General features: G+C 43.1%; 1 protein-coding gene across 2 annotated transcripts; it reads left to right on the forward strand.

Annotated features, from left to right (window-relative positions):
• The first annotated feature begins 4,450 nt into the window (after window positions 1-4,450).
• Window positions 4,451-9,422, forward strand: CTLA4 (cytotoxic T-lymphocyte associated protein 4). 2 transcript variants are annotated; one of them, XM_059927363.1, is made up of 4 exons: window positions 4,451-4,559; window positions 7,121-7,468; window positions 7,927-8,036; window positions 9,318-9,422. In XM_059927363.1, exons 1-4 carry the CDS (start codon window positions 4,451-4,453, stop codon window positions 9,420-9,422), a joined length of 672 nt encoding a protein of 223 aa, XP_059783346.1. The 2 variants fall into 2 exon arrangements, with proteins under 2 accessions (XP_059783346.1, XP_059783347.1); XM_059927364.1 differs by lacking the exon at window positions 7,927-8,036 and having other exon boundaries at window positions 9,318-9,385.
• The last annotated feature ends 8,146 nt before the right edge of the window (window positions 9,423-17,568 follow it).

Raw genomic sequence — 17,568 nt, forward strand, 5'->3', positions numbered from 1 at the left:
ATTGTTCAGGGGTCAACTGTATTTTAGAGGTCTTAAGGAGGGCAGGGGCAGACGATATTAATGCACTCAGACTCTAGCAAGAGTGGAAGCTGATACCACTTAGAGGACTGAAAAAAGCAGGGGAAGAAATAGTGAGAATTGGCATCATAGAAGTGAGGGTACCCGACAGGAGCCATAGTTGTACAGAGCTACTGTCACTACCAGAGACAAGGTCTGGATCTGGGAAAGAGCGGGGAAGAAGTACCCCGACCTCCATCCTCATGCCCTCTGATCTTCTGCTGGTGCCTCAAATCAGCCGATCCCTCCCGAAAGCTAACCTGCCTGAGAACCCAATCCTCTATGAGGGTCTGTCTCCCACGTGGAGAACGGCTGTGAGGGAAGGGGATGGAGAATAACCTTGAACAAGTCACCTCCTCTCTCTAAATTTCAGTTTCCTTATCTGTGCTATAGTGCCTACCATATTAATAGTGGCCTTATAATTTCTACTTTCAACTTTTGATTTTGAAAATTTTCAGTCTTACAAAGAATTTATAAGAAAAGTATTATGCACACAGTGATATAACCTTCACCTAGATTCTCCAGTTGTTAACATTTTGTCATTGTTGTTCTGTTATTATTATTCTTTCTCTCTGCTGACACAAACATATACACATATTTTTGCTGAACCATTTGAGAGTTATTTGCCAACACCCTGAGACTTTATCCCTAAATATTTAAGCAAATATCACCCCCAAACAAAGAAATTTCCCTACATAACCCCAATAAGATGATAACACTCAGCAAATTTAAAATTAATGCAATGCAATTATCAAATATAGTATGTATTCAAATTTGCCCAAGTATCTCAATAATACACTTTACAGTTGAATTTTTTTAATCAAGGATTACACATTGGATTTTGTTGTCATGCCTCCTTAATCGCCTTTAATCTACAACAGTTTTTCAGGTTTTTTATTTTGTAATCTTTCATGATATTAAGGCCAGTTTTGAAGGCCAGTTGTTTTGCATAATGTTCCCACTATGGATTTTTCTAGTTGTTTTTTCATAATTAGATTCAGTTTAAGCAATTTTGGCAATAATACTACAGAGGTGTGTTCTTCTCAGTGTATTGCATCTGGACTTGATGTCAGAATGCCCATCATAGGTGATCTTCAGTTTGATCACTTGGTTAAGGCAGTATATGCTAGATTTATCCATTATTTTCTCCCCTTTGTAATTATCAAGTCATCTATGGGATGATATATGTGAATATATCTTTTTCACCAGCATTCTTTCACCCAGTGGTTTTTACAACTGTTGCTTGGCAGAAATAGTTTCATAAAAGTATAATTAGGGGAGCTGGTAAGAGTTCTTTACAAGTTTCTACGATGACCCTCATCTCTTTTTATGTTAAACTGTTTTCATTCATTTATCTATTTAAATGCTTATAGTGTGCTCATCATGTGCCTTGGCACTGTGAAATTTTTACCTGTGGCTTCATGGTTGCCTAAGCTAATATCTTTAGCTCGGCTCTTTCTCCTGTGCTCCAGATCCACATTGGCAATTGCTTTTGAGGGTCTCCACGTTACCATCTATGGATACCTTAAAGTCAACATGCCCGAATGGAACTCATTATCTTCACTTCCCGATCTGCTCTTCTTCTATTTTCTATTCCAGTAAATTACACTTCTGTTTTCTCAGTGACTCTGTAATAAAAAGGACTCCTAGTTACTGAGTAGCCAGCCTCCGTAATAGGTCTTTTATATACGTTACATGCATTATCTCATGAAATCCTTGCAATAGAATTGCAGCTATTTTCTGAAGGTCATTGGGCCCTTAGCCCCAGATAAACAGCTAGCAAGTCTTCATGCTAGGATTCAAATCCAGTTCTCTTTGGCTTCAAAGCCTTTGCTTTAGTATACTGATTAACAGCATCATTGGCTTCAAATCCTGGCTCTCCTACCAACGACGGGGGATTGGATAAGTCTTCTTAACTCTCAGTGGTTTGGTTTTCTCCTCTATAAATTGGGAAAGCCAATAATCCCTGCCTTGTAGGATGGTTTGGAGACTTGAATCAGATAAAACTTGACAAACATTTGAACAATTCCTGGCAGCACCAAGCCATAAATCTGGTGTCACCCTAAATTCCTCCATCCACTCACTGCTTGAGGATTATTCCCCTTAGGGACCTTGTCACCACTTCTGTCATTGCCTTAGTTTAGACCTGGAGTTGGCAAACTATGGCCGGAAGGCCAAATCCAGCCTCCACCTGTTTTTGTAAATAATTTTTTTAAAAATTGAGGTATGATTGACATTAAAAATAAGGTTTTATTGGAACACAGCCATGCCCATTCATTTACATATTTTTTGTGATTGCTTTCACCTTACCACAGCAGCGTTGAGTAGTGGCAACAGAGACCACTCTATATGGCCTGCAAAGCCCAATATATTTACGGTCTGACCCTTTATAGAAAACAGTTTGCCAATTCCTGGTTGCCTGTGGTATTGCAATAGTCTCCTTCCTGGGTTTCCTGGTTATATCTTCTTCCTCCTTGAACTCATACTCACCACCTGTCCTCCTGTGCTGGGGGAACTTCCCTAAAATGTGCACGTAATCATGCCTATTTGCTCCTTATGGTGCATTGAAGACTAAGAACCTAGTCTTCCACGTACTGGTGATCCCCATACTAGGCTTGTTCTCTGGCTGTAATGAATGCTTTACGCCCTTTCTAGCCTGGCACACGCTGTTTTTCTGGTCTGAATACCCGCCTCTTGTCCCTTGTCCTTAAAAATAAGTTCAGCATTTACTTCTCTGAGAAGCGCTTTCTGACTTCCACAGGCTGAACCAATGGCTTCTGCTTCTTTATGGCTTCGGCAATACTTCAACTTCAGCATTTATCCACAATTTCATGATCATGGGTTTAAATGTCTGCCTTGTGACTGCTGTGGCTTCCTCTCAAGATTAGGAACGTACATTTTTCACTTTTGTATCTCCAGTGCCCAGACTGGGATCTGGCCCTTAGTTAAGCGTCCATTAAGTTGTTACTGCCTGCTGGCATTTCAGGTGGGGTTTGAAGGCTTACATAAGGAGCTTGAGGAGTATGGGAAAGAGGCAGGTCAGGAGAGAGGTGACACCTTAGCTAACACCTGGAGGATAAAACAAGATAATGGGAGGGAGAAGGCAGTAGGAACAGTGTTGGTTAAGCTGCTGGAACCTGAAAGAGGTGTGTTGGAGAGATGATGGGCAGAGGAAGGGGGCATGTGAGGGGATGCTGGAAGATAGTCTAAGAAGAGAAGCGTCAGGCCCGTACTCTACACAGCCTCCTTTGCTGTGTTGAGGAGCCTGGGCAAGGGAAACCATGAAGGGCTGCAGGAAGCAAACACCATACTGTCTGCTTGTGTGTCGGTCTTCTGGAAGTCCTTTGAGGCATTGACTACGTTTTTGTTTTGTCGTCATTCAGTCCTACACGCACACAATTTCTGGCATATCATAGGCTCTCAATAAACGTGACTTTCATCATTGAAATATAAGAAAACTCCCCAGTTTTAAGAGTGGGGTAGTCTCCTGTGCTTAGTATTTTCTTAGAGGATGAACATTTGCTCTGTCTGTGACTTTCATAAATTCAAGAACTTCAGTCATATTTCACCTCAGTCCTTGGATTTTCTGCTTGAAAACTTCCCATTAGGAAAAAAAAGTCTATTCTCTGATGGAAGGTTTGAATTTCTTGGATCATTTTCGTTGACTTTTTCTTCTTCAATTCTGTTTTGTCTTTGTTGAGTTAAGGCTTTCAAGAGCACCAGAATTCTTTCCTAATCCGCAAAACCAGAGGCAGATCAATTTATTTCTTGTGATTTTGGTATTTTCTCTTAACAAAAGTCTTAAATGGAGCTAGGAGAAATAAACTCTGATTTGCAAAGCATGCCAAAGATGGTGTCTCACAGGTGGAATGCAAAGCTTTTATTAATGATGCCCAGGCTAATTCTGTCTTTAGCACAAGGGCTCAGAGAGCCAGCAACTTAGCAGTTTTGGTGGGGGGTGTCAATTAAATAAATTGGGTCATAAAATATGCCTAGACAATTGGATAAAACTGGGACTTAGGGGGACTCCTGCACTCCAGGAAATTCTCCAAGTCTCCACTTATCCTCAAAATGAACAAGAAGCTTCAGTTTCAAATTGAGTGCATTTTCCATCCATGGATTGGCTTGTTTTGTTCAGTTTTACTTTGAGTATTTGAGGTTATCTTTTCGACGTAACAGCTAAACCCACGGCTTCCTTTCTCGTAAAACCAAAACAAAAAGGCTAGAAATTCAGGTGCCTTCTGTGTGTGCACATGTGTAGTACATACCTGGGATCAAAGCCAGCTATATAAAGTCCTTGATTCTGTGTGGGTTCAAACACATTTCAAAGCTTCAGTATCCTGAAAGTTTTCGCTCTGCTTCCTGAAGACCTGAACACCGCTCCCATAAAGCCATGGCTTGCTTTGGATTCCAGAGTCATGGGGCTCGGCTGGACCTGGCTTCTAGGACCTGGCCCTGTACTGCCCTGTTTTCTCTTCTCTTCATCCCCGTTTTCTCTAAAGGTGAGTGAGGCTATTGGAGCATGGAGGTGGAGGAGGTGTTTCTCCCACCTGGGTTTCATTTCTTTTAGCAGTCAAGGGCAGTGATTTATAGCAAATCCAGAAGCTAAAGGTGAGACTCCAATCTCCTGGCTTGGGCAGCTCTGTATTCCAAGGCAGGCAGGCGACAGCCGGCAGCAGCAAATCAGCAGAGACACAGCCCTTAGCAGTTTGCTAGGCATGGAGTGGGAGCTTAACGAGTACATGTGAGTTGGTCTGGGAGACATGAGCAATTTCAGACACTTCCATAAGATTAGAAGAGAATACTGCAAAGTTAAGTGATTTAAGAGAGAAAAGATACCCACCATCCTAAATCCATTTGGGCTTGGAATCAGGGTTAGCTCAAGATTTCCCTTTTTAAAGAACACTGGTTTAGGCAAATTATGGGAAGTTTCTTTCCTACCCAATTCAAGGTTTTAAGGTCCTCTGATTCACTTTTATAAACGGATTAGCCTGCTTGTTTAAACTTTCAGCATTCTTTACTCAATGCAGGGTTTTAAGGTCCTCTTAATCGACTCTATAGTTAGCTAATTATTTTAAAAAATGAAAGCAATTTGAAGTAGTAAAACAAAAAAAAAAAGAAAAAAGAAAGGAAGAAAGAATGAATGAAAGAGAGAACAAAAGAATGAAAGAAAGAAAGAGCCATAGGTCTGTTTGGCATAAGATACTTAATTGTCGCCTGACTTATCTCTGGACTTTAGGTGCAGATTCCCCAGTTTTCAGATGAAATAAAGCTCTTTAGAGGTTGATACCCGGTCTGTTACAATGGTGTAAAATGGTGACCATTTTACCAGAAGGTGAATTTCAACCTTCTTTCCCTCTAGACCTTCTCGGTTGAAAAACCATGTGGTTTATACAAAGTAGGTGCTCAAAAGATATTTGATTATTAATTTTTACTGTATAAGAAATATTCATACACATTTTCTTATTTTACATGTTTTGAACATGTAAAGTTAAATACCAGAGAAATAATCAAATTTACTTTTAAGAAAATTTATCTCAACTTGTAACTGGGATCCTCCCATGGTGGATATTGGAAAATTGTGTAACCAGATTTAGTGGTGATAATTGGGAGCTTTCCTCAGGGGAGGGCAGGAAACTTGGTCTTCTTTAAGCTTAGAGTCAACACAACAAATGGGCAGGATATAATGATTAATGCACAAAAAACCTTTAATACAGGGCCGAATTTGATTAAGTGCTGCGGTGGAGTTATAATAGTACAAAGGATGCTCAGAGGGCATCTCTGATAGACAGAAATGAGGATTGGGGAAGAAAACTACTGTCTAGCCAACCAGGGCTTCTGGATTAACCATGGCAACGGCTGCTGCCATATTGTTCTCTCTTCTGAGGACACAGGTTGTCTACTACAGGTGCTTGGGGGAAAGGACTAATGTTTTCAGAATAAAGTGATTTATACATAGGAAGAGGTGTCCTGGAAGCTCAGATTGGAGTGGTAAGCTGGGATCAGATTATGGAGACAGTGAATGTTATTTGTGTTTGTAATCAGTGGTGTATAAGGCATGAAAGGGTTTGAACAGAATGAGTGACATGGTTCAGTCCAAGTTTTGAGTGTCACTTGTGTGATTGATCGACTGGAGAGGGGCCCAGTTAGTTACAGGAAAGTAATTTGTCATGAAGCCACCATTTTTTAGATGATGTGAGCCCTTTTGTATGGAGAGCTGGCCTCCCTTCTCCTGTAGAAGCCAGAGGGAAAGGAACAAAGGAACACAAGGTGTTCAAGTGAAGGAGAGAGGGCGGTGGAAGAGGTGATGACAGTGGCAGGGGAAGCCCATAGAAGTAACAGCAGGGTTGCCTCAGCCTACAGAGGAAATGACCCGGTGCCCTCGGCTCGGTGGCTTCCTTCATCAAGCAGCATACCTCATTCTCTGGTAACAATGCAGGGAAGGGGGCGGCCGGCACCGAGAGCCAAGGCTCAGCTCCTTGTGGGCGATTGAGGTCCAGGGCCAGGTCAATGTGGGCAGAGGTTATTAAGGTATACTTTGAGGGATAAAGCAAGACTCTATACCTCAGCCTCCAAACTTTCCCCTACTACTCTTATAGGTCCTACAGCTCTATCATAACCTTAGAATACCAGAGTGGGAAGGCACTCTGATGTCATCTGATCTAATCCCCTCTTTTGCATGTGAGGGAAAAATGAAGCCTACGGGCGAGGCATGGCTTTCCCCAAATCAAGTATTTCATGGTAGAGCCAGCCCTTCTCTTTGTCACATCAGTATTCTTCATGCCACAACCAACTGCCTTCAAGGCACTGTTTTCCAACAAGGAAGCACCTTCACGGAAAGTAACTGGAAGACAGTGGCGAGATGGAGGCGGTGCTGGGGTGGGTGGAGAAGGAAAGGGGTAGGGGAGGGTGATGGGTTTGTTGATGGTGGGGAGAGAAAGGCTGACAGGTGAAACTGGAGGGGGCCATCAAAGATCAACTTTGCCTGGCCCGAGGGTTTTGCCAGGACCTGGTCATGGGCGAGCATGAGTTCATTGAGTTCCCTTTGGTTTTCCTGCTTTAGGGGTGCACGTGACCCAGCCCGCAGTGGTGCTGGCCAGCAGTCGGGGTGTTGCCAGCTTCGTGTGTGAATATGGGTCATCAGGCAAAGCCGCCGAGGTCCGGGTGACGGTGTTGCGGAAGGCAGGCGGCCAGCTGAACGAAGTCTGCGCCGCGACCTACATGGTGGAGGACGAGCTGACCTTCCTGGAGGATTCCGCTTGCGCCGGCACCTCCAGTGGGAACAAAGTGAACCTCACCATCCAAGGGCTGAGGGCCACGGACATCGGGCTCTACATCTGCAAGGTGGAGCTCATGTACCCGCCGCCCTACTATGTGGGCATGGGCAATGGAACCCAAATTTACGTCATTGGTAAGCATCACTGACGATGCCTTTTGCATTGCTGTCTCTTCTTTGTGTGCAAACAGTTTTGCTCCTTGATTTCAGGTCGTTCATGTTTAGGATTGTGGGAGTTCTCTTTAAGAGTTCTCTGGCATACAGCATGGTAGTCCTACTCAGTATGGGTGGCGAGGCAAACGACATTCTGATTATAAAATAAAATGAGCTGGGGAAGGTGTTTTTCCTCCCGGCAGGTTGGGGCACTCACACTGGAGTGATACCCAGCATGAAATTTGGCCTTGGCCTTTGATCTGAAACTCCTGGCAAAGTAGCTCCAAGAGTCAGACTTACCTGGGGTCCAGCGATTCCATTTAGCGGTGGACACCAAGGTCTGGAAGCTTGAACTTCTTCCTTCTCTCACCAATGGGGGGAGTACCGCCCTAGAATTTAGAAAGCATCTCAGGGAAGCTCTGCTTTGTTCTCTGTTGCAGATCCAGAACCATGCCCGGATTCTGATTTCCTCCTCTGGATCCTGGCAGCAGTTAGTTCAGGGCTGTTTTTCTACAGCTTCCTCATCACAGCTGTTTCTTTGAGCAAAATGGTGAGTGCAGTGCCAACAACGCACCATCCCTGGTCAGAATACCTTTAGTGATAACAACTGGCCGAATGATGCTGTTGAGTCGAGTTTTCTTGAGATGAAGCAATAAATGAAGAAGAGGAAGTACAGTGGTAAAGAACACACTAGAACCCTTGGCATTGGCCTTTGAGGTTTCAGGATGACTAATATTTTATATGAGTGTGTTTGACATTGAATGTTTGTGTGCTTTTGCACAGGGTTTCATTTTGAGTAGCTGAACAACACGGGGCAGTTGTTTTGCTCTTTATCTTCATGACAATTGTACTTAATAACCCTGAAACATAAGATTAGGTTGGGCAGAATGCTGCTGGAGAAGACCACAGGGGTGGTTAATGTCCCTCTGCTTTACCTGGAAGGCATCTCTCTGTGCCACCCTACTTGAGCCTTCCTTGACCAAGCTGTAGGCGTCCACATAACACCTGCCCAGGGCTCCCTGTTACCCAGTCTGCTCGACTGGCAAGCCTTACGCTCTTCTCCAACCCAGTAAATGAGAACCCAGTTTTCATTTACTACAGTTGTTGTAGAAGAAGCAGAGGTATGGAATCCGGACTTCTGTCAAGATTTCTGACAGTCGCTTGCAAGCTCCTTTGCCTGAGGCTGGCTTTGCCATCACAAACCTCTCCCTCCCCTTCCTCTCTCTGTCCCCTTCTCTTCCACTCCCTTACTCCCTCCTTCTCTCCCTCCAGCACCCCTACACTCTATTCCAAGATCCTCTACTCAATCTGTTCTGTTGCTGTAGCTTCCTTCTACCTCATTTGCTACAAAGTGCCACACTAACTACTAGACTAGACCTCAATTTACTGAGGTGATAAAAACTGGGAACTAATGTGGACCGAGAAAAAAGTAATAAAGAGTATGTGAGGAGTAGAGATGAGGCATGCTGCTCCCAAAGAGAATAATTGAAGTTTATTATCTTATCAAGTTCATCCCTTCACAAACAAGATCCAGTCCATTATCATAGGCATTTTGGGTGTTCTTTCTAAAGCTTTCTTGAAGTTTCTTTCTGCTATCTCCCAGTCAGGGAAAATGATTTCTATCTTAAGTCAATAGCACAGAGTTATTTACCCAAAATGAATTTTAATAGCTGAATCAAGAAAATCTCCTGGGGCTTATAATTCTGTATGTTGTGAACATCTATTTTTCAGTGGGGTAGGGACCCAATATTTGTTGAATCCTATTATAGTTAGAAGTGGCTTCTGTATTCCTCAATACTAATTACTGTTTCTTTTTATGTTTGTTTGGCAGCTGAAGAAAAGAAGCCCTCTTACTACAGGGGTCTATGTGAAAATGCCCCCAACAGAGCCAGAATGTGAAAAGCAATTTCAGCCTTATTTCATTCCCATCAATTGAGAGACCATTATGAAGAAAAAAGACTATTTTCCAATTTGTAAGAGCTGAGGCAGTTCTAACTTTTTGCTATCCAGCTATTTTTGTTTGTTTGTGTATTTTGGGGGATTCATCTCTCTTTAATATAAAGCAGGATGCAGAACCCAAATTAAGCGTACTACAATTTAAAACAAAAGAGCAGAAAAACAGAGCCGGGCTGGTTCTGTCACATCTGATCCAATTTTAGGAAAAGCATCACTTGGGAGCAATATGGGGATGCAGCATTACAATGTGGAGTCAAGGACATAAGTTAGGGAATGGTACAGTCCCAAGAAAGCAAAGGAAGAAGTAAGAGAGAGGATGGTATTGTATACATCTTGTATTTACCTGTGAGAAGTTTATAGCTGAAATGACGTTTTCAAGTAAAATTTTTATGCTGTGTTATTTTTCTTAACAAATATATAATTACATAAAGACTTTAAAAATACTCACATGGCTATATTTTAGCCAGTGATTCCAAAGGTTGTATTGTAACAATATGTATTTTTTATTTGATAGTATTGTGCATGGGGGCCACATGTGCTTTTGTGTATTTGCTGGTAGTTTGAGTATAAACACTATATGGCAGTGTCTTCCCACCATGGGTTCAGGGGAAGTTTTGTGGAGAGACTCAGGACACTAATACACCAGGTAGAGTACAAGGTCACTTGCCAACTGGCTTGGAAACTGGGTAAGGTCATAGCTGATTCTTGCAGACGTGTTGGGCTGAATTGGTGTTGACATGGGCTTTGGGCTTTTATGCCAACTCTTTCCACTGGTTTGCAAGGAAGCCAAAGCTGGTGGTATCTGAGTTAACTTGATAGAGCACCTTCATCATCGAGAAAATGGCTCATTTCAGGAGTCTTGTGGGTATGAACCTCAAGGAAGCTCCAGTTCCATGGGGGCCCCAATTCCTTACACATGGTTAATGCCACAGACAGAAAAAAGCAGCAGATGGCAGAACAGGATGCGAAGGGCTCTGAAAACTAACACTGTTGGTGTTTTTTAACTTGATATTTTCCGTGAAAATGCAACAACATGTATAATATTTTTAATTAAATAAAAATCTGTGGTGGTTGTTTTCCAGAGTTGTTTTTGACGTTCCTTATATGTGAGTATTGTGTTTGAGTTTATTTTTGATTGATTCATTTAGCAGCTGGTTGAGTCTCCAATATTAGGAATACTGAGAACAAATCGAAAAAACCCAAAAGGGCAAATAATGCTTCATGAATCAGCCCTTTACCTGCAAGCCATTCTTGGAAGGAATTCATCCTCTGTCCTTTTGATTGCTTCACCACTGTTTGGGATATGAAGCGAGCTACCATAGCTACAGCAGCCCTTGATAAATCACACAGCGTTCTCTTTAGCACAGGTTCTTTACCCCCTCTTTCTCACCCAGACCTTTCCCAGCTCTACTCGAGCACTGATTACAGTTGCCATGGCAACTCCAGTGTTGTCAACCGTGGTCCTGGCAGCCATTTTGCTCTGCTTCTGTAGTAAACGGAGCTTTCCCTTGCGGCTTCCAGAGGGACTCTTTCACAAATGTGAGGAACACATCCCCTCTGTGATTCTTGGTTAACCAGTATGTAGCCTCAGCCTGCTTGGTTTCCACTTAAGGTTTCTCATTCTTGACCTCCACATCCTGTTGTTGTTTTGCGCAACGATTCTCAGGGTGGCCAGGGATCACCTATAATTGAATCAGCTGGGTCACTTCCTAAAAATGCTGATTCAAGTGCTTAACCTCAGATGCACTGAATCAGAACCTTTGGGTGATGGGGCCAGGAGTTTGCTCTCCCAACAGCCTCCTCAGTGCTTCTTAGACCCCCCAGGTTTTGAGGATTGCTGTTTAGGCAGCTCTCTCTCTCTTGCTCACTAAAGCTCTCTCTTTTTTTGCAAGCAAGTGCTAACAAACAAATGAGAGAGCACATAGTGAGCATTCCAGAAAGTTGTGTTAAATAAAAAGAAATAGGTCTTCCAAATATGGTAATGGCACTTACGTAGAATAAGCTCCTACTATGCAGAAGACTGTTTCTCTTGATTTCTTGGTCTTTGGTTGGAAGCCATGAAGAAACACACAGTTTATGAGGCCCAATGGATAGTCTGATACCATTTCTGCTCCTCCAAATGTCTTTAGAGAGATCATTCTTCTCCATAGTTGATGGAAGATCTAAATGACAGAGGGCCTTAGGCAAGGGATCTCTCGGGCATCTTTCAGACACCATTAGACAATGGACTACTTTACATAAGCTTAATATCTCCTCTACTATCATCTGAAATTCTACCATTAGCTATTCATTGAGTTAAGCATTGCCTACTTCACTCAGTCTCAATTTTGAAGACATATTAATAAAATACTCTTTGGCTCCAAAGAGTTTCTCCTATGGTAGAAGAAATAGGCAAGAAAGACTGTGACCTGAAAGGGTGGAAAGCAAATATGGGGTAGAGGTGTCTGGGGACCAAAGGAAAGCCTTTTCTAATCCCTAACTTGTTTATGAGGGTAGATCCATTGTCAGCAATACTCCGAGAGATGCACTGCCCTCAGATCAGAGGACCAATGGCTTTATGGCCTTCCAACCTTCATCACCATCACCATCTCTGGGATCAAGGTCTTGGGGAAGCCCCAAGACTCCAGTCATCATCAAATGAGGCTTGGTCCACCGTGGCTGAGAGGGGAGGGGTCCACTGTGCCCCTCCTCCTGGAACCACTAGTCTCAGGTAGGAATGTGGACACAAGAGGAGCAAGAGAGAGCTACCAGGGGTTGCCTGGGTCAACCCCAACTCTTACCAGTTCCCAGCACATACCTCTGCTCATCTCCCTTATTCCAATATGGTACTCTCATTTCTGCCACTTCCTGTTTCCCTATTCATCACCCCCAAATATCATTATCCCTCATTTTTGCATCCATAAACACTCATTTCAAATTCTGCCTCGTCCATCATATGTGCTGAGACTTCAAGCCTACATGGATTTTTCTCTTCTGTTTCGCAGCTATATTCAGTTTCGTCTCTAATAATTTCAGATGCGCATGGCTTTTCTCCCTAGCTTGGATGGAAACTTCTCCAAAATAGGCATCATCACAGCTTTAGGCACACAATAGATGCTCAAATAAGTATACTGGAGAGTTGGGGAGCTAGGACATCTGGGACAATGAGAGGGACCTGTCTTCTATGCAGAACATGGCTGTGCTTCTGAAGGTGGCTTCAAGCCTAATCTCCTTCCTCTTTGACCAAGAGAATTATGTGTAGGTCAATCTGTTTCTCAGCTTAAGCCTTTAAGACTGGAATGTGAGGTCCCTCTGGCTCCCTTTGCCCCACGCATTCTACTTTTATCTCAATCTAATCTTCCAATATTTTTTGGGGGAGGAGGGAGATGAATTCTCATTTTTATTCTCTGTTTTTTGAACTGTGGGTTGCTGCTAAAACTGACTATATTTTTATACTGAGTCTGTACCTTCTTCTGTCTCCACAGTTGATACACACTTACTTTACTTGGGACCAAAACTTGCAAACTGTTGATGTCACTGTGCTGTTAATTGGAGCAAGACCAGTCGGGAAGGTTAAGAATTTATACACTTAAGTTATTGTTTTTGGAGTTCTCAAAGTGAAGGAGAAGCTGGCTTTCTCTGGAAAGCTATTTCTATTGTTTTACTTCTCTTTTGCACCTGATTAGAGCGATGATTTAGGCGGCTTAGAGACCTTGTTTTATTTTATAAATTTGTTTTTCTCAGCTCAGGTCAATTTTCTTTGTTCAGACCAGAAAGATGACACATCCTATTGGTGGAGATGGAGGAAAGGTTCTTTACTTCCTCTTTTATGTGTCCTTGTCTACAGGCTGGGATAGGAGTTAATAGGTAGGTTTGCCAGATACAACCAAAAGAAAAAAAAACAAAAAACCCCAAAACCCAAAAACAGGATGCCCTGTGTTTGATCTGACAACCTTATCAGCAGGAAACTTTGTACCTTAATATGGTGTGAATAAAAAGTGTTCTGGAGACCCCTCCCCCCCATGAGTTTCTGGGCAGGAACAGCCTGAGACCGGGGCTGCTGTTTCAGTACTAACACAATCTCCTGTTCTCACTCCTGGGCACATGGTGGATGGATGCTCAGTATCGCTGGGGGCTAATGGGTCCTACAAAGGTGGCAGTTACTTATCTACTAAATTTTTTTCTTAGAGGTCAACTCTCTTTGTTCTATACGGTGAGAAGTCTGACATTCAGACCCGTCTTGGAAATCTTTGCTTTCGTGGGTGGACACTATTATAGCTGTTCTTACACTGAGTGTGCACAATAATTATTGGAACATTTGGAAAAAATGTGGATTGAGGTGCTTCAGATCCAGAGCTTCTTGCTTATAAGATCTGAGGCAGGGCCTGAGGGATTTTAATTCTTCAGTGAGTCTTTGAGATCTTACTCTCAGATGCCCTGGTCTAACTCAGGATCCTACCATCACAGATGATTAGGACTGGAGAGAGGACCTTGGAAATTGTCTTCACATTTTAGAAGAAAACGAGGCTCAGAGACATTAGGAAACTTGTCCAAGGTCACGAAGTCTGAGAAGACAGGTCTGTAGATTTTCACATCAGGGCTGTGCTGTGGGTGACACTTTGAGCCTTCCTGCTCAGGGACTGTCCTTTTTTTTTTTTTTTTTTTTAATATATTGTTTTTTTTTAATTTTAATTTTAATTTATTTATTTATTTATGGCTGTGTTGGGTCTTCGTTTCTGTGCGAGGGCTTTCTCTAGTTGTGACAAGTGGGGGCCACTCTTCATCGCAGTGCACGGGCCTCTCATTATCGCGGCCTCTCGTTGCGGAGCACAGGCTCCAGACGCGCAGGCTCAGTAATTGTGGCTCACGGGCCTAGTTGCTCCGTGGTATGTGGGCTCCTCCCAGACCAGGGCTCGAACCCGTGTCCCCTGCATTGGCAGGCAGATTCTCAACCACTGCGCCACCAGGGAAGCCCCAGGGACTGTCCTTTTTAGGCTGCTTCTGGAACATCACTGCCATCACCCCAGGCTACCTCTAGAAAACCTGTTTTTCTTCTCACCTCCACCCCAGCTGCTCTGTTAAGTCTCAGCGTGACCATTACTACTCTTTCCTGCCTGATGTTGGCTCCATCTTTTCTATCTCTCCCTTAACCTTCCGGGGCCCTAGCAAGAGGGTCTCGGGTGATCCTCAGCAATCCGGCAGAAGGATGCAGCAGAAGAGAAGACAAAACAACTGCTGCCAACCTTCTGTCAGCAAAGCCTACAGTGCCCTGAGAAAGCTTCTCAATTCTGCTGGAAGTCACGGAACAACCCAGTGAAATGACACATGTTCTTTTTTTTTTATCACATGCCATCAGGTTACCATAGCAACCAACCTTGTTTTAAAAACATGATATTAGTCACCCAAAGTGATATTATCTATTCTAACAAAAAGAGGAGGCTCTCTCTGGGAGAAATTGTAGGAAATATATTTCAGGAGGTGACTTCAAATTTTAGAATGCAACGAAAGTGATGTCTCATGAACTACACTTTTCTGAGGACATTGCCTTTTTCTTCGTGCTTCACCTTGACAGCATTTTAGTTTGTTCAGTAGTCATCCCATTGTTATCTTATTTTCTTCAACGGGTTGAACACGAGCCTTGCTTTCCTTCCTTGTAGTTAACTGCAAGTCAGACATAGTCTTTAGTCTCCAGTGAGCACCTGTTTGCCCCTGGCACATCAAAGTTATCCTTATCCATGACTATAAGGACAGGAAGCTTGGATTTGTGAATGAAGACTAGCATCTCTAGTGTTGCTTTCCTCCTGAGGAAGCCGCCATGCTGGATACAGTTCATGAGCTCCTTATTTGGATTGAAGAGGGAAAGGAAACCGACTCATGAAGGCTTCAACACTGCATGGGTGTAAATTAGCTAAAGTAATCCTCACAAGATCCCTGGAGAAGAGATACTGACGCCAGCATTTTACAGTTGAGGAAGCTGAGGTTTTAGGGGGTTTTATTACTTGCCCAATCCCACACAGCTAGTAAGTGGCAGAGTCAGGATTAGAACTGATGTTGAATTCCAAAATCCAGGCTCTTTTCAAATGACCATGTCTGAATTCTGGGGGTCTATCTGCAAAAGGAAAAGGGCAAAATGGAAAGTGAATGGGGACCAAAGTGCTAGAGAAGCAAAACGTGTTTCATGGGGGTTACACCTGGGTTTCGGAATAAGCAAATATTCTTATTTTGAATAACTGTTTCAAAACAAGTGTTTTAAAAGGCTTTTTGAAGGTGTTCATTATGAGATTAGCTCCAGCAGCTGAGAATTGTCACCGGAGAAAGAGGAAAACAGGAAATCGAAGACATTTAAAAGTGGACCATGGGTGGCAATCCACAGTTTACGCAGTAGCTGCTTTCCCAGGCACTGGCGCTGAAGTCCATGCAGCAACGTTGCTGGTTGGCCTTGGGTATTAGAGCTTCTCACTCAAAAATGGGGAAAATGGAAACCATTAATACAGCCAATGGGAAGATTCGATTCTCGCATAACCATAGCATGCTCCTTGTAAGTGGGGTCATTACCCATTCAAAACAGGCTGGAGGTAAAAGAAAGTAATGACCAGTGGAAGTCAGCGGGAGTGACTTTGCATGTATACCTGTGACCCCTGGAATGGGGTTAGTTTCTAGAAGGATAATAATCAGCTTGGAATAGAAGGTGAATTTGGGGGATGGGGGAAAAGAGAAAGGACAGTCTCTGAGTTGGGGCTGAGGGGTGCTGGAAAATATCATTGAGTCCCTTTGAGGAGAACAAAAGAAAGAAATCAAAAGACAGAAGCCTGGAGTTCCCCCCAAATGGCAAATGAAGTAGACCAATATTCTGTGAACAAAATTGTCAAGGAAGACCCAATGCCACAGGCCACATAGAAGACTGAGAGAAGCCCAGGTCAGAAGCAGGGGATCATCCAGGTGAGACTGTGACTGAGGTAGCCATGTAGATGTAATTCCTACCAGAAGTCAAAGTGTGGGAACCACTGGGAAAAAACCCTTCCCTGCCAGGAATGAATATGAAAGGCAATGGTTCCACTCTGGATGGGTGGTGGTGGAGGCAGGTATGTGTGTGGGGCGGGGTGGGCACTGTGCAGGGGTGAAAGCTGATTATGGGGAACATCACAAAAGAACTGCTGAATGGAGCGCCTTAAGCCTGTGCGAAGCTAAGCACCCTGGACTGGCCTCGTGCCGATTTGAGAGCTCATGGTGTTTGTAATTTGTGCTTGAGGAGATGACTTAGGGAGGGCACGAGAGCTGTGTTCAAGACATGAAGGGCTGTCATGTGAAAGAGGAGCTAGATTTGCTTTGTGGGCTTCCTGGAGCACTCAGCCCTGGTGTTCCAGGGAGCACGTGATAGAAAAGAGGTTTAGCATGATTTTCCTTCTAATGTGTAGACTTGGATTCAGAGCCAGGGAGAGTGAATTCTAATGGGTCATATTGCAGATTGGTTTGGGGCAGGCCTGCTGGAGCCTCATCAACATCAGCTGGTGGGGAAAGAAAAGAATCAGGGGAAGTAGAATCAGGGACTCCACCCTCAGAAGCTTTCCTCTTGTATGGTGCTTTACATACACTGGGATCAAACTAGTCTGGATGAATCTGACCTTTGCCAACTGTCTTAACACTTTTGCCTTCATCAGTCACAGCTGTACTAATGCTGTCTAACTTGGCTGCCTAACCTATAAATTTTTTCAAATCAGACATCACTATGCCTAGTGAAACTGAGAGAATTATTTTATAATCTCACTCTCTGGAAACAAAATAGTCAATGGAAATTTTTAATAAAAAAAGAATGCGGTAGAAACACAAATTTAAGTCATAAATTGAAAACATGCAGCAAAATTTTTATCCACTAGACTCTACAATATTCTGTGACCATCTGTGGAAATATATAGGTATTAAATTAGATACGGGCTGGTTTTTCTATTTGCAGAACATAACAGAAACCTAACTGGAAAACCACACAGCAATAACATAAAACCAAATGTGATGTCTAGTCCCTTCAAGGTCAAAATGCATGTGCAAATGAGAAGAAAATTACATGCTTTGCCCTTGAACGAAAGGACCTCTGTTAATATTCTTATTAAATACTTCATGTTTCTAAGAGACGGTTAAGAAAGCAAATGTAC

Source organism: Balaenoptera ricei, chromosome 7 (genome assembly GCF_028023285.1).
Source record: "Balaenoptera ricei isolate mBalRic1 chromosome 7, mBalRic1.hap2, whole genome shotgun sequence".
In the NCBI taxonomy this organism is placed as follows: Eukaryota; Metazoa; Chordata; class Mammalia; order Artiodactyla; family Balaenopteridae; genus Balaenoptera; species Balaenoptera ricei.